At 60.2% G+C, this 24,134-nt stretch overlaps 1 protein-coding gene and 1 long non-coding RNA gene across 8 annotated transcripts in view; both read left to right on the top strand.

Annotated features, from left to right (window-relative positions):
• Window positions 1–1,549: 1,549 nt before the first annotated feature.
• IGSF9B (immunoglobulin superfamily member 9B) overlaps window positions 1,550–24,134 on the top strand; it is a 45,631-nt gene continuing 23,046 nt past the window's right edge. For 2 of the 7 annotated variants that reach the window (XR_015278847.1, XR_015278846.1), the window contains exons 1-13: window positions 1,550–1,687; window positions 9,312–9,509; window positions 10,790–10,936; window positions 12,372–12,523; window positions 13,609–13,726; window positions 14,552–14,693; window positions 14,823–14,968; window positions 17,236–17,378; window positions 18,166–18,306; window positions 19,465–19,581; window positions 21,188–21,280; window positions 21,384–21,534; window positions 22,074–22,197. Coding sequence is in view for 4 of the 7 variants with exons in the window: in XM_086861050.1 (XP_086717176.1) it covers window positions 1,624–1,687; window positions 9,312–9,509; window positions 10,790–10,936; window positions 12,372–12,523; window positions 13,609–13,726; window positions 14,552–14,693; window positions 14,823–14,968; window positions 17,236–17,378; window positions 18,166–18,306; window positions 19,465–19,581; window positions 21,188–21,280; window positions 21,384–21,534; window positions 22,074–22,197 (1,736 nt within the window). In the remaining 3 variants the exon portion in view is untranslated. The remainder of the gene's footprint in view (window positions 1,688–9,311; window positions 9,510–10,789; window positions 10,937–12,371; window positions 12,524–13,608; window positions 13,727–14,551; window positions 14,694–14,822; window positions 14,969–17,235; window positions 17,379–18,165; window positions 18,307–19,464; window positions 19,582–21,187; window positions 21,281–21,383; window positions 21,535–22,073; window positions 22,198–24,134) is intronic. The other 5 variants (XR_015278848.1, XM_086861050.1, XM_086861051.1 and 2 more) reach the window with 5 other exon arrangements.
• Window positions 4,354–6,732, top strand: LOC147649474 (uncharacterized). The gene is made up of 2 exons (XR_015278888.1): window positions 4,354–6,358; window positions 6,572–6,732. It is a non-coding gene; the product is annotated as an uncharacterized LOC147649474 (long non-coding RNA).

The raw sequence follows: 24,134 nt of genomic DNA, 5'->3' as shown, positions 1-24,134 counted from the left end.
GGTCTTTGCAGGGAGGATGGGTGGGATGAGATGGGGGAGCACAGGAACGCTTCCTGTTTTCTGCCCACTTTCCATTGAAACGAACCCAAATTCTCTCTTGTCAAGGGGGCTGTTCCCAGCAGGGGACAAAACGGATAGGGTGACAAGGAGCTGTCACAGCGGGCAAATGGTGGGGAGCAGGAGCAGGGGAGTGGCACAGGTGGTGCAATGACAGGAGGAGGTGCTACAGCTGGTGCTAGAGGTGACAATGGCACTGAGCCGGTGCCAGGTGAATGTGACACCAAGCTGTGGTGGTGGCAATGAGGTGACTGAGCAGTGCAGGGTGCTGGCAGAGGTGACAGCAAACTGGCGCAGGAGGCAGGTGACATGTCTGTCCCAGGCTGTGGGGCGATGACCCTGGACCTCTGCCAGGGCACAGATGGTGGCAGCTGTGTTACCCTGAGCTGATGTGCGCTACAAGGCTGCGGTGGCACCAAGCAGCTGGCAGGGAGGTGACCCTGAGGTGGTGCAGGGTGGCAGGGACAGATGGCAGAGCTGATGTGGAGCTGGTGCAGGGGGCAGGTGGCTCAGCCCATGGTGGGGAGGTGACCCTGCCTAGTGACAAGCTGTCATTGGCGTGTCAGAGGAGCGGTGTATGGCAGCAGGGGCAGGTGGCATCTGGGGCCAGGGAGGTGACACTGCATCAGGGGAGGGGGCACATCCAGAAACAGGGAGGTGATGCTGAGCCGGTGTAGGGGGCACATCCAGAGACAGGTAGGTGACACCAAGGCTATGCAGGGGCACAGCTGGGGACAGGAAAGTAATGCTGAGCTGGCACAGAGAATGCATGTGGGGACAGGGAGCGACACTGAGCTGCGAAGTGATGCCGAGCTGGTGTAGGGGGCACATCTGGAGAGAGAAAGGTGATGCTGCACTGAGGCAGGGACACATCTGCAGACAAAGAGGGAACGGTGAGTACATGCAGTGACGTTTGGGGATAGGGAGGTGATAATGAGTTGGTGCAGGGGCACATCTGTGGACGGGGAGGTGGCACTGAGCCGGTACAGGGGCACATCTGGATACGCGCAGCTGACACCGATCTGGTGTGGTGACACATCTGGGAACGGGGAGGCGGCAGCGGGGCGGTGCGGCGGCACATCTGGACGCGGGGAGGCGGCGGGGAGGCTGCGCGGGGTCCCAGGGCGGCGCGGGTCCCGGCGGGTGTCCGTGCGGGGAGGTGACCGTCCGGCGGAGGTGACCGCGCCGCTCCCGGCAGTGCGCATGATACTGCGGCGCAGGGGCCCCGTGCGCGCCAACCCACCTTGAACCGGCCCGGGCCGCGGCGGCGGCCAATCACCGCCCACTCCGCCGGGGCGCGGCCAATGGGCGGCGGGCGGGGGCGGTGCCGAGCCGCTAAAGGGCGCAGGCTAGGCTGCACCGCGCGGCGGAGCGCAGGTGCGGCGCGGCGCGGGGATGGGCGCGGGCATGGGCGCAGCGGCGGCCGGCCGGCCCTGAGCCGCCCCTCCGGCCCCGCCAGCCCCGCCGAGCCCTGCCCGGCCACGGCCAGCCCGGCCCGGCCCCGCCCCGCCCCGGCCGGGCCGCCCGGCGGGCGGAAGATGCTGCGCACCGGGGGCCGGTAGTACTATGATTTGGTATGTGGCCGCTTTGGTAGCAAGTGTGCTCGGCGCCCGCGGGCTGCCCGTCCAAGGTGAGTGCGGCCGCGGGGTGTTCTCCGCCGGGATGAGCCCGGGAGGGGCGCGCCGGGGTCTGCGGGGCGGCGGCGGGGCCGCCTCTGCGTGTGCCCCCCCCCGCCTCTCCCGGTGTACCGGATGCGGCGGGGGGGATGCGCATGGACCGGGAGGGATGCGCGCACCGAGGGGGGGGCGAGCGGGCATCGCGTCCCGGGGAGAGGGTACCGGGAAGAGGCTGGGGAGGAGGGTAGGAGGGGGAACTGCGGCTGCGAAGGGGGTTTGCGGGGTTCGCGTCTTCCCCGCTGCCGGTGCGGGGACCGAGCGCTTCCCGCTGCGGCGGGGCGCTGGCGATTCCTTCATCCCCCGCTGCCGGGGGGAGCCGGGAGCGCCCGGCGCATCCTCCCTCCCTCCGCAGGCGCTCGGCGGGGCTGGCCGTGACCTCCCTGAGGGCAGCGGCTGCAGCTGGGGAAGTTCGGGAAGCCGCGCTCCCGGTGCGGCGGAGCCTCTGCCCAGGGGCTGGAAATTCCCTCTGGGAGAAGGGAAGCGGGTGCGGGTCCTGGCGGGGGGCGGGCACGGCTGGCTGAGTGTCCCCCTTGATCAGGGATGGGCAAGCTTTTCTCCGCATTCGAATTTCTTCTCTGATCCTGGGGAAGCGCCTGCGGCAGCTCCGGGGGGTGCGGACAGCGTTTGCCCTTCCCTGCAAGGATAGCCCGGCCGGGCAAGGAGAAATGCAGGAGGGATTTGTTGCCTTCCCCTGCAGCGCCCCGGCTGCGGGTTTGGGGGTGACTTTGCTTCCCCCCCCCACCGCTCAGGAGAGGCTGCCCTCCTTCTCCCCCCACTGCAGGCTGGCTGCTGTGCTGTGGTAAACTGAGGCACAGGGTTGTCCAAGGTCAGGACGGAGACGGCAGCAAGGAATAACCCTGATTTTCCTGCTCTGGCTTCTTTCCCTTCAGCCGCCAGCCCCTTCCCAGCCCTCCGAGCCATCCCTGCAGGTAGAGGGGAGCTGCCTGTCGCTGGTGCAGCACGTCCCCCATTTCTGCCGCTGGTTCCTCACTGGGCACATGATTATCCCTGTGTCCCGGTGGTTCTTTCCCGGGATGAGACCCTGGAGCCGTGCCCTGGCTGTCACCCACCCTGCCCATGGGGATGCGGTGGCTGCCGGCAGCGAGCGATGCCTGGCTGCCAGCCACCACCACCACTCCCTCCCCGTGGCGGAGGGGACGCTGCCTCGGGGGGCACGGGTGGGCTGGGAGGGGGCAGGTGCCGGGGTGCTGCAGCCCCCCCCAGTTCACAGCGCTCCTCGAGCCTGCTGGGTCACATCTGTGCCATGCCACAGTCCCTTGTCCTCCTCGCCTGGCAGGCGGCTCCCGGAGGCAGGGGTGGGGGTGTGTCAGGACGGGGCTGTCCTTTCGCGGGGGTCAGGATGGGGCTGCCCCGTTTTGGGGGTACGTAGCCCCTCTTACTGAGCCGTGGCCGGCTGCTGCCTGCCTGAGCTGCGTGCTGCAGTGTGGTGAGGCAGTGTTTGCAGCAGCGGCTTGTACAGGGATGCTCTGCCGGGGAGAGGAGCCGAACAGCTCCTTCGGCACCTGGGAACTTGGAAATACCCTGGAGCCTCTCGGATGGAGCTCCGGAGCTGGTGCTGGATTGGGTGGGTGCCGAGAAGCCCCGGCACGGGGGGTGCTGTGCGTGTGGAGCAGCGTGTACGTGATGAATGAGCGTGCCGTGAGTAATGCGTGGGTGGGTGCCGGGGGAGGGGGTGCTGCGGGCCGGCATAGCCCCCGCAGGGGCAGGGAGCCCACGGGACTCACCCCAGCTGCTGCAACCCTTTGGTCCCAGCACTGTCCAGTCCTCATGGGGAGCTGGCAGCCCGCATTGCTCGGGGACGAGGCTTCGGAGGAGAGCTGGGGCTCACCGTGTGCCGGTGCCCTCTCCGGGGGTTTTCTTCTTGCCGTGGCCTTCCTCCCACACCACTTCCTCCTTGTTGAGCTGAGAAGCAGCGATGCTGGCCCTGGACAGCCTTCTTGCCTGGCTCTCCAAGGGCTTTCCAGGCGTTAATCGGCTCAGAGAGGGAAGGAGGGTGCGTTATCCCCTCTTATGGCATGGGGGAGGAGAGCCAGGACGTGACCGCGCCAGGAGTGGGTGTCAGAGGAGGGATCCGGCCTCCTGGCATTCCCAGCAGTGCCGTCACACCGAGGGGCTTTTCCTCCCTCTCCCACGAGCGTGACGCCGTGGCACCGTGCAGGGAGTGGGGATGCTCGTGGATCTGTCAGGAGGGTTTGCGGAGGGACGATTGGGCTCCGTTGGAGAGGTTCCCTGGACGCCGTGGTGGGCGATGCTCCTGGCCGATGCTGACCTTGGCCGGTTGGAGTGGCTCGGTGTGGCAGTGCCAGCGCTGCATCCCCTGCTCGCTCCTGGCGCAGAGCTCTGGGGTTTTGCCTCTTTGGCCGTGGAGGAGTCTGGACTGGGAGCCGCTGGATTTGGCACGTGCAGCTTTGGCCCCGCTCTCTTCTGGCAAGGGGATGGTTTGGCACCGGGAACAGCCAAGGGCGTTGGCCGGGCTCCCATTTCCATCATTCCCTGGAGGTTTTCTGCTCCTCTGGACCTGTTGGATGGGAGCGCGCGGGGCAGGGAGAGACGCGAGCGTCTCGCTCGATGACTTGGCATGCCGGAGGGTCTTTGAGGCGATGTTTTGCCGGCTCAGTTGCCTTTTGACTTGGAAGATGCAGCTTTGCTGGTGATGGGTGAGCCCTGCAAGTTCCTCTCCAGAGCTGTGGCAGGGTGGCACAGCTCCCTTTCACCTCTGGTCCTCTGTCTTGGAGGTCGTGCCTTCATGCTGGATGAGAAGCCCTGCAGATGGGCAAGCAGCGTGTCCAACCCCATGCTGTGCCGATGGAGGAATCCTTCCCTCTCCCTTTCCCTGCGGTAGGAATCTCCCGAGCCGGGAGCCCTGAGCGACCAGCTGGCCTTTGGAAAAACAACTCCCTTCCTCCCGCTCCTCCATGGAGAGGCTGGCGTTGGTGGGAGGGCTGCCTGAGCCAGGAACAGCGTGATTCAGGAGCTGCTGGCGGGCAGCTCGGAGCTCTGCCTGCATCCCAGTTTCCTGTTGGAGGACTGTGAAGGCACCGGGATGGTACCCACTGCTCTGTGGGGAGGGTGATGCCAGCCTGCATGGGGGTCCTGCTGTGATGTGGGGCTGGGCTGCAGGCACAGTACCCTGGCAGAGCTCTCCAGCTGCAGGAGGTCTCCTCTGGGATGGGTTTGGTGCTCCAGCTCCCAGCACAGCTGTGTGTTCAGCCCCGTGGTGTGCAGAGGGAGCTCACAGGGAGCGCACAGGTAGCTGCTGGTCGTTGCTGGGAGATGATGCCTCCCACGAGGCAGCTGCCAACACCGGATGCTCAACACCGGGTGGATGGTGATTAGAGGGAGGGGGCACAAGGGACCCCCAGGTAGGTGTAAGGTGACCTTAAGGAAGGAATTTTCTTTCCTGCTTCATCTCCGTGCCTCTCAGAACATCACCCTGTGCTCTCACATGCTTGCTGAGCTGCTGCCTGGCCAGGCATGTTCCCACCTGTGCCATTCTAGGGATCAAGGACTTGCTGTGGTGCAGCATCCCATGCATGCATTCCCCTTGGGATGCCAGGGCAGCTGCCTGGCTGCCTGGGGAGGGTGGTGATGATCCCACAGGGCACCCCTCGTGCCCAGGAATGGGGTTCTGAGTCCCCATCTCACTGGGAATGGGGCACCAAGCCACCCCTCAGAGCTGCTAATCCTTCTCCTCCCTGGCCCCGTGTGACCTTGAGGCATGTCACTTGACCTGCGCGTCGCCCTCCATCCATCTGGAAAATCGGGTTTAAAAAGCAGGAATTGCACTGAAAGCCCAGATGCTGCTTTCCAGCTGGGGGAGGGGGTGAGGGCTGCGCTCCCAGCCCCAGGGCTTCCCCCCACCAGGAGACAGGCAGATGCTTTTGGGGGGCTCTGGATACCCCAAGATAGGCAAAGGCACTGAGTTTGTAATGGGGGGTGCAACCCCCACTGAGATATTTAGGGGCCTACAGAGGTGGGGGACGGGCAATCTCCTGACACCCCGCACCCTGCCCTGGCAGCCGGGGTCCCTGCAGCACATTGTCCCTGTCCCCCACCCTGGGCTGCAGTCGCTCCCCTCTTCATTTCATGGTGATGGCTGCCTGCTCTCCTTCCCTGCTGGCCTCCATATGCCACGCTGGTGGCCTTGTCCTCAGAGATCCCTGCCATATCCCTCCTCCACCGATGGGAGCGGGATGTGTCAGAGCACATCTCATCTCACCAGGGAGGGGAGGTCCACAGGCCTTGTGCCTGCTCCCTCAGCCATCCCCATGGGGGCACAGGGTGGGGATGAGTGCCAGGGGTGTGGGGAAGCATTGGAAATGGATCCTGGTGCCTCTGTTAGCAGGCTGCAAGGCGATGGAGGATCAGGACAGGATGCCCTCTCTGCCCCAGGGCATGGGTGTCCACTGTGCCAAGCAGGAAAGCTTTCCCAGGCGTTAATTCCTTTGGAAACCTCTCTACCGTGGCCCTGTCCTTCTCAGAAAGCACCTGCAGGAAGGGTCCTGCTTCAGCGAGTGCAGCAGAGATGCTGGATGCCTTCAGCCTCACTGTGGCACCTTCTACCTCTGCCCTTGGGATCAGAGGAACTGGATGCCCAGATCCAGGTGAGGGTCTCCCCATCCTTGGCATCGCCATCCTGGGGAGCCCCGCGGTGGCACCGTCTCAGTGGCGGCAGCCTTCCCTCCTCTCCCTTTGGGATGCTGTTCAACTCCACCTCCGCATCTTGTATTCTTGCCTCCTGGCACGCGGCATGCTTTTATTTTTCCTGGATCTGCTTGGATGACGAAGCCTGTTGATTACTTGTTTTTCTTTACGAGGCATCCCCCATCTTCACGTGAGCTCCTGCGCCGAGGCGGATTTGGGGTTCGCATCCCTGCTGCCGCTCCCTGATGTTGACCCTGTTTCCAAACCGCAGATTCAGCCTTGAAACCTCTCTGAACTTGGCTGGGAAAATAAAGTGGGTTTAAAAATACCTTGTCTATTTGTGCTCTGTTTCTTCTGGCGTCTGCGGGTTGTTTTCAAGCGTTTCCCTACAAATGTGGGGGTGAGAAAACACTTTGAATTCAGAGCTGCAGTCTCCATTGCTCGCTTTCTTCATGGTCTGAACTTCGAAGAAAAACCTGGTCAGGGTTGGGACCACAGGGCCGATGGGTTGGGAAGTTGAGGAGACCCAAAGAGGGGTCGTGAGACATCTTCCCATTGCCTTCCCGGTGCTCTGGAAGCGGGGACAGGAGGGCACGGGGCTGGTAGCAGGGTGGGTGGCAGCTGGGGAGAGCCGGGGGCCGGTTCTCTGCCGTGGCTGCCAGTCGGCCGTGCGCTGGGGAGGTGATGCTCAGCCGTGCGTGCAATTCCCCACCGGCCTTGCGATCAGACACCGGCGCTGTGAGCTGCCGGGGATGACCTATTTTCCTGAGCCCGGGCAGCCCTGGCCAGGCGTGGGTCCGGCGGAGCGCCTGGCTCGTCCCCTCCCCAGGGACGTCACCCAGTGCCCTGCCAGGGAGCCACTCAGGGCATCCTGGCGTAGGGTGACTCCCTGGCGCCCGTCTCCAGGGTGTCAGGGTGGCCTCTTGGGCAGCGAGCTTGCTCCAGCTGGGCAAACATCAGCATTCCAGGCTCCAGTTGGTGGAGAGGTGCTGGAAACCGAGATTCCCTCTTGGTAGCCGGGGAGCTGGAGCGCTGGGGTAGGTGGGGGGCTTGGGAAAGGGGTTTGGGTGCTGGAGCTTCCGTTTCCTCTTGCTGGTGGGTACAGGGTGTCACTTTGAAGGGGACGAGGTGCTGGGGACCTGCTCGCTCGGGCGAGGCGGCCGGGGAAGCGCGTCCTTGGATGCTCTTGAGCAGCACGTGATGGCTCTGTCCCCGCAGCAGGGCCATGGCCAGGGAGGGGGCTCCCAGCTCAGTCCCCCTCACCCTCCCGGATGGGCACAGCGGGGTCAGGACGGCTTCTCCCAGCTGAGTGCCGGGGTGGCAGGGGAGGGCTGACACGGTCCCTGCTGACAGGGTGCGAACGGGAGCTCATCGGCGATGCAGCGCTAACGAGGGATGGAAAGGTGCAAGAGCGTTGTCGAGGCGGTGCAAAGCGTGTGCGGGGGTGTGCGTGCACACCGCACGTGTGTGCTCAGCGATTCCCCCGCCCCGCTGGGCTCCGGGCGGATCCGTGGCCGTGCAGGACCCCCCTCCCCATCTCTGCGGGACCCCCAGAGCGGGGCCGGCTGCCTGCAGTGGGTGTGCAATGCAGCATCTGCTCCTTGCAGATGGCTCACAGCTCTGCACCCCGGCTTCACGCACCCCGCTGCCACCAGCCAGCCCTCCCAGTTTAAAGAGCCACCCGTGTGCCGGGGCCGTGGGGGCTCAGGACGCTCGGGTGGCCATCGCGCTGTGACCCTGTGACACCTTGTGCGTGCCGTGTGCGAGCTCTGCCCGCTGCCCTTCCCGCGGGGACACTCGGCTGGCGGGCCCGTGGGGTGGCACATCACGGGCCTCTCGCCGGTACGCGCTTGTGCCAGAGCCAAAAATAGCCGGTGATGCTCGGTGATGCTCGGCTCCCGCGGCGGGGAAGCGGTGATGTCACTCGCCGCCAATCACCGGCGGCCCCGAGGAGCAGCGCGGAGGAGTGGGAACGTGCTTCCCCGAGCATCCCTCCCCGAGCATCCCCCCCGGAGCAGCCAGCGGCCGCGTGTGCCTGGAAAACGGGGGGCCCTTCCTCGATGAGAAGGGCGATGTGGGTCTAAACGTAGTTTTGGGGACCCCCTGTTTGGCTTTCCCCCAGCCCTGGGTTTCCCCCTCTCTCTCCCTCTCTGAGCGCCGTGCTGAGGATGCAGCTTTGCTGCTGCTGGCGGAGCAGGATGACGCCAGGCTGCAGCGAGCAGGGCGGCACAGCCGGGGTGGAGCAGCCTCGGAGCTGAGACCAAAGTCCCCTGTAATTACCCAGCTGGGAGGAGCAGGGTGACAGACCCGACGCGCAGGTCGCAGACGGGTTTCAGGCTTGGGGCTCTCAGGGATGCCCGAGGACAATGTGGGCTTGGCTGGAGCATGGTGGCTGCGGGGCCCAGCCCGTCCTGGCACCGGCGGCAGAGCTGGGTCTGTGAGCTGGTGCAGCAGAGCTGTGGTCAGGGGTCCCTGCATGCTCGGTCCTCCTCACTGGAGGATGCAGGGGCACGAGCTAAAAGCAGCCATTTCCTTGTATCCAAAGGGTACAGGGCAGCCCAGGTGGTGCTGCAATGTGGGGAGCAGTGCTAGACGTGCTCTGTGCCCCTCTACTGAGAGCAGGTCCCCCATGGGCATCACCCTTGAAGAGGTTGGGAAGCTGTCCTGGAGCACTGGGCTGCTGATGGCCACTGTCCTGACTCCTTTGGTAGCTCAGGGTGGCCTTGGAGCTGAGTGCAAGGGTTTGGGACCCCCTGTTGTTTCTGGGGCAAGGATGACCCACAGGCTGCTCTTGTTGGAGACAGGTGGCTGGGGATGAGCATTACTGCTGCTGTTGCTCTTCTGGCCATCCTGGTTCCATGCTGGGGACCAGCAGTGGGATCAGCCACGGATTCTTCCTTCGCCCCCTCGCAGGTGCCCTCGGCTCGAGGGAGGAGCCCGAGTTCGTGACCGCTCGCGCTGGCGAGAGCGTGATCCTAGGATGCGACGTGATCCACCCGCTCACGGGACAGCCCCCTCCCTATGTCGTGGAGTGGTTCAAGTTCGGCGTCCCCATCCCCATCTTCATCAAGTTTGGGTTTTACCCTCCCCATGTCGACCCAGAGTATGCCGGTGAGTCCTGGGGGGGGACGAGGGGAGGGTGCCGGGTCCCGGCCGCAGCACAGCCCGGGATGCGCAGCCCCGCTCCATCCGCTCCTCCGTCGGAAACCACGCAGGCTCTGCCTCTCGTTGCTCGCTTTCCACCCAGTTGGTTTTAATTAAGCAGCAGCGTTAGGAAGCCAGCTGGGCTGCGTGGGACGGGAGCAAGCGAGGCAGAGAAACCCAGGGTGACGCGTGGTGGCGGTGGCTGCTGCTGCTGCTGCTGTGCCCCAGAGCAGCTGTGAGCCCAGGGCGGGACGCTGGGGATGGAGCCAGGGCCACGTGCTGGGCAGAGGTGACAGGTTGGAGCTGCAGAACTCATGTGGCTGCTAGCCAATGTGCTGCCTGTGACACGTGGCTGGTGTCCTCTGGTGGGAGCTGGGAGCTGGAAAGCAGCCCTGAGAAGGTTGGTGTGGCAGGACAGACCCTCTGTGGTATTCCTTTCCTTGTGGAATGCTGTCCTGGGAATCTTCCCTGGGTCATATGGGACTCTCTGCCCAAAGTGCTCTAAGAAATGCTGCAGCAGGGAGGATGCACCAGCTGAGCCGTGCCAAACTCAGCTCAGCAATGGGTGATCCCACAGCCCAATGGCCACTGCACCAGGGTGGAGGTTTAGACTGCTTTGCTCCTGACCCAGTTCTTGGGGCTGTGCACAGGGTCAGCTCAGGGCTGCCCTGCTTTCCGGGAGTCTCCCAGGCGGGGAAAAGCTTTGGGGCACGCCTGTGTGCCGGCTGTGCCGCCGCCAGCCCCCGGCTGGGAGCAGAAGGCCGGTGTCGCTGTGGGCAGACATCACTCGAGGCACCTTGCCTGGCCCTGGCAGCTTGGCTCTGCTGTCCCCAGACGGGCGAGTGTGTCACCGGCCTGGCACCACCGGCCTGGCACCATCGGCTGCAATCGCACCCTGCAGCTCAGCCAGCCCCAAACTGGGACGGTGCCCACATGGGGATGGGGTGTCCCTGTGGGGATGTTCTGGGGATTGCTCCAGTTTGGGATGGGGTGTCCCTGAGGGGATGTTCTGGGGATTGCTCCAGTTTGGGATGGGGTGTCCCTGTGGGGATGTTCTGGGGGCTGCTCCAGTTTGGGATGAGGTATCCCCTGATATTCTGGGGCCTGCTCTGGGGTCAGGATGAGGTGTCCCCTGTGGCCATGTTTTGGGGCTGCTCTGGTGTGGGGGATGGGGTGTCCCCTGCAGTGATGCTCCGGGGGCTGTTGTGGTGTCAGGGACACGGTGCCAACTCTGTGCTCTCCCACAGGCCGGGCCAGCCTGCACGACAAAGCCTCCCTGCGCATTGAGCAGGTGCGCTCCGAGGACCAGGGCTGGTACGAGTGCAAAGTGCTCATGCTGGACCAGCAGTACGACACCTTCCACAACGGCAGCTGGGTCCACCTCACGGTCAATGGTGAGCGCGGCGGGGGCTGCGGCGTCCGTGCGGTGCCAAAATGGAATTTCTGGTGGATGCTGGATACCTGCTGGACGCTGGCCTCGATGGCATCTGTGCCTGGCAGACACGCGAGCCTGAAGCCATCCAGGCTGGCTGCTCCAGCCAGGGCGTGACTTCAAAAGGGACGAAGTTTTATTAGGGATTCTTCAGTTTAATTACACGGAGCTTGTTTAAAGGAGAGACATCAAGAACCAGGGCTGGGAATGAATCTTCTCTCAACAAACAGATCAGAAAATCAAATCTTTGTTTTCTTGAAATTCAGATTTACTCAAATTACTTTTTCATTTTATTAGGGCTGTATATTAAACTAATTAGCAAATTGTCATTCTCCGCATCAGGAGAGAGATCTTTATTTTTAGCCCAGCAGCAGGGCTGTGCCTCTCCTGCTGCAGTGGGGTGGCTGGAGAGATGTGGCCACTGGCAGCTCCTCGCTGGTCTTGCCTTGACCTTGTGCAATTAATTTAACCTTTGGGGGGATGCTGTGCTGTGGCACAGCGCAGAGCCACCTAATTGAGCCCAATTAGTGAGCGGGAGCTTTGCAAGAGGGGCCGTGCAGGCCACCAGCCCCATCCCTGCCTGCTGCCCTGCCTGCCGCTTCCTGCTTTCCCCCAGCCTGCTAATGAGCTCCGAGGGCTCGGGAAGGAGGGCAGGAGGAGGAGGAAGGAGGAGGATGGTGGTGCCTGGCTCACCTCTGCCACGTGCATGGATCCTGCAAACCACCAGCTGGAGGGGCTGGAAAATGGCCCCAGATACCCTGTCCCTCCCCTTGGCAAAATGGGCCAGTTTTGGGGCTTTTATGCAGCACGGGGCGTGCAGGGGCTTAATAACAATATAATAACCATAATCCTCCCAGCCCGAGGAATTGCTTTCAGGGTGAGGGCTGTGGCATTACAACGCTTAATTTTCTTAGGGGCAAAATAAAAATCATTTGGGGAGAAACAAAATATAATTCCTTTTCTTTTTTTTTTTTTTTTTTTCCCCCCCCAAAGCAGATTAAATTGCCAACCTGTCTTCCTCTAAAGTGGGCTTTAACAACCGCGGGTAATTAGGGGCGGGCTGTAATCCTGCCAGCCTCTTTCATCAGGAAGGAGCCTTTCGATCTGCACTGCGGTGTTTTCCCATGTTTTGACAATAGCGAGTTAATGTTCAGCGGGCTGGGGGGAGGAGAGGGGGCAGAGCTGGGGTGTGATGTGGCCCCTCTTGGTCGGTGTCCCCAAGGACACCCCTGTCCCTGCAGCCCCGTTTGCCTTTGGGGTGGTCCCAGCCCCGCCGTGGGGATGTGCAGAGTGTCCCCTGTGTGCAGGCAGCGCTTTCCCCTCTGTCCCCGTGTGCCCCCAGAGCCAGAGTGGCCGTGGGTGACCCGAGGGGTCACGGTGCTCTCCTGTGCCCCCAGCTCCCCCCACGTTCACGGAGACCCCGCCGCAGTACGTAGAGGCGAAGGAGGGCAGCAGCGTCACCCTGACCTGCATGGCGTTCGGGAACCCCAAGCCCATCGTCACCTGGCTCAGAGAGGGAGACCTTTTGGGTGCCAATGGCAAGTACCAGGTAGGTGGGGCAGGGCTGCCGTGGGGACTCCTGGGCTGGGAGCTGGCAGGGACAGCACTGACAGGGCCACGGTGGCGGCAGCTCCGCCGTGCCTGGAGCCAGCTGTGCTTTCTCAGCACTTCTCCTTGGTGAGATGCCCATTTTCCCCCGCCCCATCCCTGCTGAGCAGCAGCCTGTAACGCTGCCAGACCTTGGGTGCTGGCTGGAGACCACCCAAGTGCTTGGGACAACCCTGCTCCTGCACCTGACCTGCTCCCTGCAGACTCAGCCCAGGGGCCAGGACCCTGGAGATGGGGTGGGGGCTGCAGCCTGGGGTAGTGTCCCCCTGGCAGAGATGGATGCAACAGGTCTGGAGCAAGGGAGGGTTGAGCAGCGAGGATTTCCCCTCCTCCCTCCCCTTCAGGACCCTTTTTGCATCCCAGAGGCTCCCAAGCAGAGATTCCCCCCTGAGCTGTAATTGGTAAATCAGGCATTGGAATCAGCGCAGGCACTAATGAGAGTAATTAGGAATCATTTGTTACTAATTGAAATAGAAGGATGAGGCAGAATGAGGTGGGGGGGAAAGCCTGGCTGGGAGGCCTCCCTGTGCATGGGGGTGCTGCTACCCCAAAGGTGACAGTCCCTTGTCCATCCTTCTGCTGTGTCCCCAGGGGAAATCCATCCACTCCTCCGGCTGAGAGGTGGCCCCACAGTGGCCAAGCTGGGGTGTCCTCCTCATCCCTGAGTGATGGAGCAGGTCCCTGGTGGGGCAGGGAATGCTCCAGCAAGGCTCCTTCTGAAGCTCCAGTGGTGGCAGGGTGCTTGGCAGGAGCGGTTTGGAGCCTGCTGCCTGCCAGTCACTTCTGGGAGATGAATGCGCTGGGATGGTTATTTATTTATTTCATGATTTCCTTTCCCTTCCCCTTGGCGTTGAGCAGGAACGCGTGTGTTGGTTTATTAATATCCCAAGCCTTGCAGAGCGGGGAAACCCGTCTCTCATCCGGCCCTGAAAGTGCCGGCAGCTCTCTGCCGTGGGAAGCAGGGAGGGTCTTCCCCGTCCCCCTGGGGGTCCCTGCCCACGCTCCAGGGTCTCCTCTTGTTCCCAGGTGAGCGACGGGAGCCTCACGGTGCTCTCGGTCAGCCGGGAGGACAGAGGTGCCTACACCTGCCGGGCCTACAGCATCCAGGGCGAGGCTGTGCACACCACGCGCCTGCTCGTCCAAGGTGAGACCTTCCAGCTCCTCAGCATCCCCTGGGAAGCCGGGATGGAGGGGCCACGGGGCTGTGGTGTCACCCTGGAGCGACCCCCGAGGCCTGTGTGCCTGGCACGGTGCTGGCTGCCCCGGGGCTCTGCATCCGGTTTGTAGGACGGAGGAATCCGCTTAACTGGGACAGTGGTGGCCGTGCTGATGAGCAGCCAGGCCCTGATGGCAGCTCAGTTTTGTTTGGGAAGCGGGGAAAAGATTGAGGCTGTCATGAAGCGCCTCGTCAGACAGCGGTGATGCATGACAGGCCTCCTGCTCCTTGCTCCCTCTCTTATTAAATAAATCTTTAATTAGGTCAACAGCTACCAGCAGAGAGAGGAGCACAGGGTGTCCTCTGCTCTGCTTTTGTGGCAGTGGTGAGCTGCTGGCTCCTGGCAGTCTGTTCCCCCTGGATTTTTCCTGTGGGTGATGCTATCCTCGGGAAGTGCTGGGGATGAAGGGAGGTGTGTCCTTGTGTGCCCTGGAGAAGCACCATGGGAGTGGATCCCCTCCTCAGAGCCGTAGAGATTAGGGAGAGGGCTGGGAATAACAGGGTCACTGTGGTTCTGAGCCCAGAGATTAGGGAAAGGGTTGGGAATAACAGGGTCACTGTGGTTCTCAGTCAGCCCAGAGATTAGGAAAAGGGCTGGGAATTACAGGGTCATTGTGGTTCTCAGAGGATCGGGGCCAGCCCTGCCCCAGAGCCCTCCAGCAGCTCCCAGCCAAAACGCTGTGATGCAGCTGAGCAACCTTTGTGGGAACACCTGCAGTGCTGGGAGTGACACTTTCCTCTTCCCCCCTCCAGGACCTCCTTTTATCGTTTCCCCTCCGGAGAACATCACAGTCAACATCTCCCAGGATGCGCTGTTCACCTGCCAGGCCGAGGCGTATCCCGGGAACCTCACCTACCTGTGGTACTGGGAGGAGGAGAATGTCTACTTCAAGAAGTGAGTTTATAGCTGGTGGGGCAGTGTGTTCTCCTTCTCCTGCTGCTCCTGGGCTGTGCTGGGAGCTGGGATTGTGTTGGGCTTCGCCCCTGGCTCTCCCTGTGATCCTCCTCTCCTCTTCTCTTGCAGCGACTTGAAGCTGAGGGTGCGGATTCTGATCGACGGGACGCTGATTATTTTCCGTGTCAAACCAGAGGATGCTGGAAAATACACCTGTATCCCCAGCAACAGCCTGGGCCGCTCGCCATCAGCCTCTGCCTACCTGACAGTGCAGTGTGAGTGCAGGGATGGGGCTGGGAGTGATAACACCTGGCTCCCAGGCAGCCCCAGAGGCTCTCTTGTCCTGGTATGACACTGGGAGAATCAGGCTGATGTGACAGCAGCCTTTGCATGAACATGGAATCATCCTCAGCAAAAAAAGCTTGAGAGCATCCCATGTGGGTGTGGGAGACAAGAAAGCAAATGGTCTGAGCAGCCTGAGTGACACTGCTCAGCTGGGACTGGTGTCCACCTTTGCCACAAGTGCTTTTTAATTAGGTGAGCATCATCCCATGCCTGCTCCCTCACTGTCCTCACCCTGCTGGGAAGCACCAGCTCAGGGCTCTCAGTGCCAAGCTGTATTTTTTGGGGCTCATTTTGGGTGTTTATTCCTGTTGGTGCGGCCGTTTGGCGAGGCGTGTCACATTTTTCAGGCGGTAAGTGAGGTAAGTGATCTAAACAAGCGGAGGAGAAAGGGCTGGAGCAGGAGCGTTGCTTCCCACGCTCGTTCTCCCGGAATCCCCGGGCGGTAATGGGTAGTGTGCCACCGGCATCCTGTGGCATTCCACAGTAATGGCCTCAATTGCCGCCGCTCCAATTGCAATATTGCTCCTCTCAAAAAGACTGCGGCGTTTTTATTTCATAATGAAAGACAGGCCTGAGCAAAGTGGGTTCCCAGCGTGGGTTTTCCAAGGCTCTCTTCGAGCTGCTGACTTTAGACCTGGTGCTGGTTAGTGGGGAGCTTCTGAGAGAAGAGCTGGCAAGTCCCTGTGGATGAAGGGGCAGAGTGGGCAGGGGGACGGTGTCAGTGGTGCTGTGCCCAGGCACAGGCGTGATTTGGGGCTTGGATGTGCCCAGCTGGGTGGCTCTTGGGAAAGCCTGTGGCCTCAGGCCATTAAATCTGCCCTGCCGCTAATCCAAGGCCGCTTGTCAGGGCTGATAGCTGTTAAAAATAGCTCTAATGGCAGGGAGAGCAGCGCTCGGACAATCTGCCGCTCAGCCAAAGGGTGCTCGGCTTTTGGTGCCACAAACCCTTTTCCTCCTGAGCAAACCTCATCCACAGCGGGGCTGATGGCTCCGGAGGGAGCTTCCCATCCTCCCAAGCAGATGGGGACACCGCTCTGGGTCATTAGTGGGCTGGGCTGGCCCCTGGCCAGTGACCTAGTAGTGAAAGGCTCGATCCCATTACCCTCTCCCGCGCTGCTGGAGCCCTTGATTACATTTCCTAAGAGGTGGAGATGCGCAGAGGGGGGTAAAGCCTGCTCCATATGCGGCGCTGGGCAATCTGGGTTATGGTGCCACTGCCGGGGGCGCGCGGATTTGGGGAGTGGTTGGGGTGGCGAGCTCCCAAACTCTGCTGGTTTTGCCCCAAGAAAGCAATAAGGAAAGGAAAAAACCCCATATCTTCCATCCCTTCCTATTAAGCACCTTAATGTTTAGCTCCCACTTTGCATCAGCAGTGCAGGGATGCTGCACCCCAAAACCTCCACATTTATCCCTTAATGCAGCGTAAGCCCCATCAGGATTTTCCCATAACCTCGTGCTGCCGGTGTCTAGACGAGATTGTAGAAATACTCACTCTTCTTATTAAAAATAACATTTTTTAAAAAAGCTTCTTATTAAAGAAAGTCTAGATTATCTTCAACCCACTCGCACTTAATTAAAAAGCTCTTAGAAGTGCTGTTAATGACACATTCTAGACTGGAGGATTGCGAGACACCTCTCTGCGTGGGTGGTGCAGCGTGGAGGGGGGGGTTAGATATGTATTTTAAGGTTTTTGCATCTTGGAAAGGGTGAGGTGGTTGCTGTTCAACATGACCCAGCCTCAATGAGGCATGAGTACAAGCAGATATGGGAGGTAAAGGACTCATGGCAGCCTGGACATGGGTCCCTTTTCCCATCTGGGTGTGTTTTAAGGCTTGGCAGTTGAAATAGCTTTGATTGCTGGTATGTCAAACCAGGCTGTGCCGGGTGTTCATCACACCTGGCACGTGTCATGTTGTAATGGAGCAGCGCAGAGTTCAGCAGGATACAAGCTGGTGTGGAATTTGGAGCAGGCATATCTCACATTTCTTCTTAAATGCAGTCTTTAATGAGCCCCAGGTAGGAACACCCTGGACATGAGCAAAGCCTCCCAGAAATTCCAGGTATTCCGGTGGATTTGTGCGTAGCAAGCCTGGCTGGGTTTGGAATTCATTACAGAAGTGAGGTAGATCCTCTGAAGCCAGGCTGGGAGGAGAGATGGGCTCTCTCCCCATGCTAACGTGGTGCTGCTCCCCCCCAGATCCTGCCCGTGTGGTGAACATGCCCCCCATCATCTACGTTCCCATCGGGATCCACGGGTACATCCGCTGCCCGGTCGAGGCGGAGCCCCCGGTCACGCTGGTCAAGTGGAACAAGGACGGGCGTCCCCTGCGAATCGAGAAGGTAACGAAGCCCCCGGGGAGGGGAGGTGGGGGCACAGCGGGGTTCAGACCCTCATGTCCTCAGCCAACACCAAGGAGCACCACCAGGCACCCTGTGGGTCCCTTTGTGCTGGGAGAGAAGAATCTCATGGGTGGGATGAGGCTGCTTTTCTTTATCAGCTGTGGGGCAGAGTTAATTCCACTGCTTGTACGGAGCCCACAGTGCCCGTGGATATTCTGTGTCTCTCACACCTGATGCCTTCTTCCCCCTAAAGTCACCTCCTGATGGCCCTGGTTTATTTTTCCAATGGCAACTGGTGGTAAAAAGACCCTTTTAACAAATGTGCATCTTCTCCTAATCATGGGTTGATAGTCTGAGCAAGGATATTAGCCATTAAATATTTAGAGAAAACGCTTAGTATTTTAAATTTTTTGCTTAAATATTAACGATTTGAAGTTTTAATTCCATTTAAAGCTGTTGCTGCTGTGGCCTTCTGGTCCTTGGTGCCCTCAGCCCTCCAGGTGGAGATGTCTTGCCAACTCCAGAACAAGTTTTATTTAGTGTTAGACTCTGATCTTAAATCTTTTGGGCTACATGAAGGAGCCTGTCTGTGTTTGGACAGGCTGATGTTGCCCAAGATTTCTCTCTCTGCTGTTGAGGAGATGCTTTGGATGTTGGGAGCGGGATTGGGCATCTCCCGGGGGTATGACAGCCCCGCCAGGCATGGGTGGGGGGCTTGGCTCAAGGGGGAGATGAGGAGCTGTGGTGGGTGCTGGGTAAGTGAGCTCCCTGCTTCTCCCCACTGCAGTATTCCGGCTGGAACCTGCTGGAGGACGGGTCGATCCGGATCGAGGAGGCCACTGAAGATGCTCTCGGCACTTACACCTGTGTGCCTTATAACGCCCTGGGTACGATGGGCCAGTCTCCCCCTGCCCGACTGGTACTGAAGGTAACTCTTCTGCCAAAATCCCATGGGTTTGCTGGGAGCAGTGTCCTCCTGTGCCAGGGGCAGCTCCCGGGGTGGTGTGGGGAGGAGCAGAGGCTCCAGGGTGAGGGTGTGTCTGTGCTTCCCACCAGCACCGGCAAACCCCCAGGGCGCCCTGTCTGGTGTAGCTGGAAATATCCTGCCGGAGCAGCAGCACGGGTTTTGACTCTGGACTGGGGTAGTTTGAGGAAACATCTCCCTGGAATGTCCCCTTTGCCAATAAAACACTTAGCCCTGCTGGCCCGGGCTTGGGTTCAGGAGGATTTTAATAAATGGATGATTTGAGCTCCACGTGCTCCGGCTGCGTGTGGCGCCTGGGGCGCGCCGGGCTCCCAGCGCAGTTCCTGGTGCAGCTGGGGTGGGAGCTGCTGCCTCTTCCCTCCCTGAACACGGAGTCCTGTGCCTGGGAGGGAGCTGTGGTGATTCATGGTGTCTAGCCGAGGTTCAGATGACAACGCTTTGTGTACCAGACACACACATCCGCCGGGGCGGCTGCCGGGGCGAGGAAATCAGGTTGATGGCTGATGTGATGTGGGTGGGTTTCTTCCTGTTTCGAGGAGGTAAAAAAGCAAGATGCTGCTCAGCCTGGAGAAGTTGTGTGGAGTTGTCACAGCAGCCTTCCTGTGTCTGTGGGGACCTGCAAGGAAGCTGGAGAGGGATTCTTTGTCAGGAAATGTAGAGATGGGACGAGGGGTTATGGGCTCAAACTGAAAGAGGCAAAATTTAGGTTAGATATGAGGAGAAAGCTCTTCTGTGTGAGAGAGGGGATGCCCTCGTAGAGGTTGCCCAGGGAAGCTGTGGCTGCCCCATCCCTGGAAGGGTCCAAGGCCAGGTTGGAGCAATCTGTGATAGTGGCAGGGGGTGGAATGACATGAGCTTTAAGGTACTTTCCAACCCAAACCATTCTGTGATTCCATGATTTTATGCTCCAGTACGGTGTCTCTTTGGAGAGAATCTCCCTCCAGGTGTGTAATTTGGTGTGCCATCGAGGCTCCTGGCACACATTCTCCACACAATTTTCCTTACAACCAGAACGGGGATCGGGTTGGTTTGGAAAAGGCTTGGCTTTGGTGATGGGGGTTTGGGCAGGCTGACACTCCTTGTTTTTCCCCTTGGCTGCAGGACCCCCCCTATTTCACGGTGCTACCAGGCTGGGAGTACAGACAGGAGGCAGGGAGGGAGCTGTTGATTCCTTGCGCTGCTGCAGGAGACCCCTTTCCCATCATCGCCTGGAGAAAGGTACCCGGCCTGCCAGACAAATCTGCAGTGCCTTTGGCTTTTGGTGAATATTGCAGACAGAGAAGCCACACTCTGTCCCGGTAAGAACAAACTGCAGGTACAGCTGCTTCGCTTTGGGCTGAGCCACTGCCGTCCTGTCCCGCAGGTGGGTGGGGGAAGCCCGGCTTGTGGCCACCGAGTAATCCCGGGAAACCGACACGGCAGCATCCGCAAAGCTGAAACACTGCCCCCGGCCCGGCCCCCTCCTCTGCCTCGCCGCCACTGCCCACAGGACACCCTCCTCCCTGCCTGGCTCCCAGCTGCTCACTGGCAGGACGTGGCAGTGTGGCAATGCCGTTCTCGCAGCGCACACCTCCTGTGCAGGGAGGGGATGTGTCACCACAGCACATCCAAGGGTCTCTTGGCTCTGGACCAGTCAGCAGCTGCTTTACTGCCTCGTGACTTTAAAGAGCCTGGGAAGAAGCTGTTTTTATGATCCTGGACTGGATAGAAAGATTTCAAGACGTTCCTTTTCATAGAGCAGGGTGTGGTGGCACAGCCTGGGAGCAGTGAGGGCTTTCCAGTTCTCCTGCAGCCTTCCCCTTGCTTCCCACCTTTACTGCTCCCATGGGAAAGCCACTGAACAGGAGACCTCCTGGGCTCTTTGTTGTGCTGTCAGGAACTTCCCTCCAAGCCTTCCATGCCCTTCTTAGGGCTCTTGAGAGTGAGCTGTGTCCCCTCTGTCTGGGACCATCCCCAGTCCTTGTGTCTTGAGCTGCTGGATCTCTGAGTCCCTTTTAGCAGCACGAGGAGGACCATGACTTGCACACATTTCAAGAGACCTGCCTAAAGGTTTTTGGCTGTTTGGTCTTTTTCTCCATCTTATTTTTCTTTCCGTGCCCTCACCAGTCTCAGTCAGGTTTCTTTCCAATCCCATTTGTACCTTCTGGTGCTCCTCCTCATTCTGTGGCTCTGGGCTTATCTCCTCCAACTCAGGGCTGGCTTGGACTGGGCTCAGTTTTCCAGTGGCAGAAGTCAACTCCCTCCCTCCCCATCAGCCCACCAGTGCTGACCAGTCTCTTGAAGGACTCCTGGGCTTGCACTGGTAACCCCACGTGTCCGTGGGCTCCTCTGCTCCTCCTTCTTTGCATCGACCTGCGGGTCCTGGTGTTGATCAGCAGAGTCCCCCACACGAAGAACACCTGAAGAGGACTCAGGACAACGTGGGATTTGCACAACTTTGGCTGATGGACACAGATGAGTTGTTACAAGATCCATCTTTCCGCTCGACTTGAGAAATTCCAGGCACCTCCACGCACGCCATCCTCCCACATCCCCATGGGGCCCTTGCTGCCCAGACCTCTGCTGTGTCCTGCCTCTCATCTGCTGCTGTCTGAGGCTGAGGGGCAGTTTAGGCATCTCCTGGGGCAGCCTGTGCCTTCCCCATCCCTTGAGTGGTTTAGCTGGGATGGCCGGTGCCCCTTCCCGCAGCAGTTTCAGCTTTGGATGCCGGAGGCTGAGCCCTGGCGCGGGGCTCGCTGTCCGTGCGAGTGCCGTGGGGTTTCCCGCTCGTGTGTGAGTGCTGAGCAGCAGCCTCCTGACGCATGCCTCTCGCGTTGCCCCCCAGGTCCTCTCGGAAACGGGGGAACCGTCTGCCTTGCCACGACCGGAGAGACCGGATCCCCTGCCGGTGGCCGGCGGTGTCCCCTGGGCCGCGCAGGTAGCTTAGTGACCCCGCCGCCGCCTCGCCCTGCCCCACAACCCGCTGCTGAGGCGTGTTTTTTCTCTCTTTGCCCGGCTCCCCACCCCGCTCCTTGCCCAAGGTAGGGAAGCCCAGCAGGAGCAAGCACAACACGCTGCCCGGCGGGACCCTGCAGATCCGCTCCCTCGGCAAGGATGACCACGGCGAGTGGGAGTGTGTCGCCACCAACATCGTCGCGAGCATTACTGCCAGCACCCACCTGACTGTCGTAGGTACGGGCAGGGGGCAAAGGGGCCTGGGGAGAGCCCCCCAGGCAAGGCAGGAGATGGGGATGCTCCCCACAAAGAGAAGTGTGGTGACAGGATGAGGGGGAGTGGCTTTAAACTGAGAGATAGAAGGTTTAGATGGGATATTGAGAGGAAATTCCTCCCTTTGAGGGTGGTGAGTCCCTGGCACAGAAGCTTGGGCTGCCCCATCTCTGGAAAAGCTCAGGGTCATGTTGGACAGGGCTTGGAGCAACCTGGTCAAGTGGATGGTGTCCCTGCCCAGGAGGGTTTGAGTAGACCTCCCTTCAAGTTCCTTCCAACCCAAACCACTCTACGATTCCAAGACAAATTTGTCCTTTAAATGTTATTTCCTGGTGGAGTTGCCTTTCTCTGTGCTGTTATTTTGGCCACCTGTCCTGCTGCCATTTCCAGCAGAAAAGGCCTTGGCCATTGGCTCGGTGCAAGAGGAATCCCCTCGGACCCTTGGGAGAGGCCCCCTCGCAGCCCTGGTGCTGCTCCCTCTGAGCTGTCCCCTCTCTCCGCAGGGACAAGCCCTCACGCCCCGACCAGCGTGCACGTCGTGGCCGCCATGACCTCAGCCAACGTCTCCTGGGAGCCCGGCTATGACGGTGGATACGAGCAGACTTTCTCAGTTTGGTACGGCCCTCTGTGAGTCATCCTGGCATGCTTTGCTCTCTGCTTCTTTTCCTTCCTAGCCGACCCGAGCTTCGAGCAGCCGGGGGGAGGAGGGTGGGGAGGGTGGCGTGCCTGGCTCTGTGCCTGTGGGCCTTACAGGGCTGAGCTCCCTCGGGTTCCTCGGAGAGAAGGGTGGTGGTGATGGTGGTGGGATCGTGTAGTTCCCGTATTTCCTCTCCCTTCTGTGCTGGCCACTGCCTCCATCTGCCCCAGCAGGTTTTACTCTGCTTGTGGTACACAGGAGGCGCTTTGCATTCATGTAGCTGTGCCTCTGGCATCTAATTTCAAGATAAACTGTTTATGAGGCTTAGCAGCCAGGGAGAGGATGGAAAATGCAACCTTTAGAGAGTGTGTCCTGGAAGAGCTGTGACTAAGCAGAAATGTTCTCTCCTTGCTCTGAGCCTCTCTCTGGCTCCCAGGAGGTGGTCAAATCCCCGCTGAGATCATGGCCAGTACTGTGAGATCCTGGTACTGGGGCTGAGCCCCTGGGGCTTTGCTCCCACAGCTCCTGTGCTCACCCAAAGCTGGTGTGTGCATCCCACCCTCCTGCAGCAGGGCCAGGCTCAGCCCTGTGCCTTTCCCCTGGGGCAGGGGAGGGAGAAATGAAGTGCAGCAAGGCTGGGATTTACTTTGGGCTCTGCTGTTGTCGTCTTCTTCTAAAGAATCATCCTTGGAAACATGGAGGGGGTGATGCCTTCCCTTTCCAGGCTTGGCCTGGCATTCTAAGCCTTTCCTCTTGCTCTCTCATTCTTTCCTTGCCTTAATTTGCCCTGATGGAGGCTGCTGATAGAGAGGAGAGAGGGAGACGCTGCCTGTAATGATTTCTGCTCTGCTCCAGCCTGGGGCTGGGCTGTCTGTCTGGAGATGGAAAGAAGGAATGGATTGAACAGAGGGGGGAAAATGAGGGAGCAAGCTGAGCAGTGCAGACCTTGCTTTGATGAAAATGTCCTTGGGAAGGAGTGGTTAAACCCCTCTGCTCTGGAGACGTGGCTGCATCAGCAGCTGCTGCTGCTCTTGCTCTGCAGCCTGCTCTCGGATTCCTGCCTCCTCGTGGCTCTTCCAGACTCCACAGGGAGAGAGCAGCCAGCAGGGAAGGGTGTTTGCACCAAGCTTGCATTAAGGAATTCACAGGGAGCTGTGGGGGCTTTGGGTAGGCAGGCAGTGACCTGTCTCGCCCTGACCCTGGGATGTGATCCCTGGGGGATGTGCTGTTCCCTGGGACCAGGGATCTGGGACACAGCTGGCTCATGTAGTGCCACCCAGAGTGCCATCCATGTGCTTTCCTCCCTGCTGTGGCTGTGGGATGCTCAAGCAAAACATGGCTCCATTTTCTCTGGATTTGTGCTCTCCTCCCGTGCCTGCCGTTGTTAAGGCTGGAAATGCAAACCTTGCTCCAGGGCCAGCCCAGCATTCCAGCTACACCACATCCCCCTCAGCCAGGGGGTTCTCCCAGTTCAGTGCTGCATTTACCCTCTGCTTCCCCCACCCTCAGCCCCTCTCTCGTGTGTCCCTGCCCGCAGCAGTGCTGGGAAGGAGGGATGTGGGGGCAGTGAGATTAAACACTGCAGGGAAACCTGTGCAGGAAAGGGGCTGCCCTGCTGCCCTCCTGCCTCTGCCACAGGATCCTGGGATCTGTAGTTCCAGCTGGAGCTGTGGTGATCCAGAGGCTTTCCCTGGGTTTGGTGGAGGCACACAGAACGTGCACGGCTCTCCACCGACCTGCTCGTTTCCATGGCTTGCTGCCTCTTCTCTGCCTCACCTTCTGCTCCCTGGACAGCAGCGTTATTTCTCTTTCCTCCATCTTTTCCTGCTGGGTGGATTCACCTGGCTGTGTGCTGGTGGCTGCAGATGTGTCCCCTTATCTGTGCAGGACAGACCATCTGCACCAATCCTTCCCAAATCCTCCGTGG

This window comes from Cyanistes caeruleus, chromosome 23, assembly GCF_971803275.1.
Source record: "Cyanistes caeruleus chromosome 23, bCyaCae1.hap1.1, whole genome shotgun sequence".
NCBI classification, from domain to species: Eukaryota; Metazoa; Chordata; class Aves; order Passeriformes; family Paridae; genus Cyanistes; species Cyanistes caeruleus.
The sequence above is the reverse complement of the archived record's forward strand: the minus strand, read 5'-3'. Positions and strand labels throughout refer to the sequence as shown.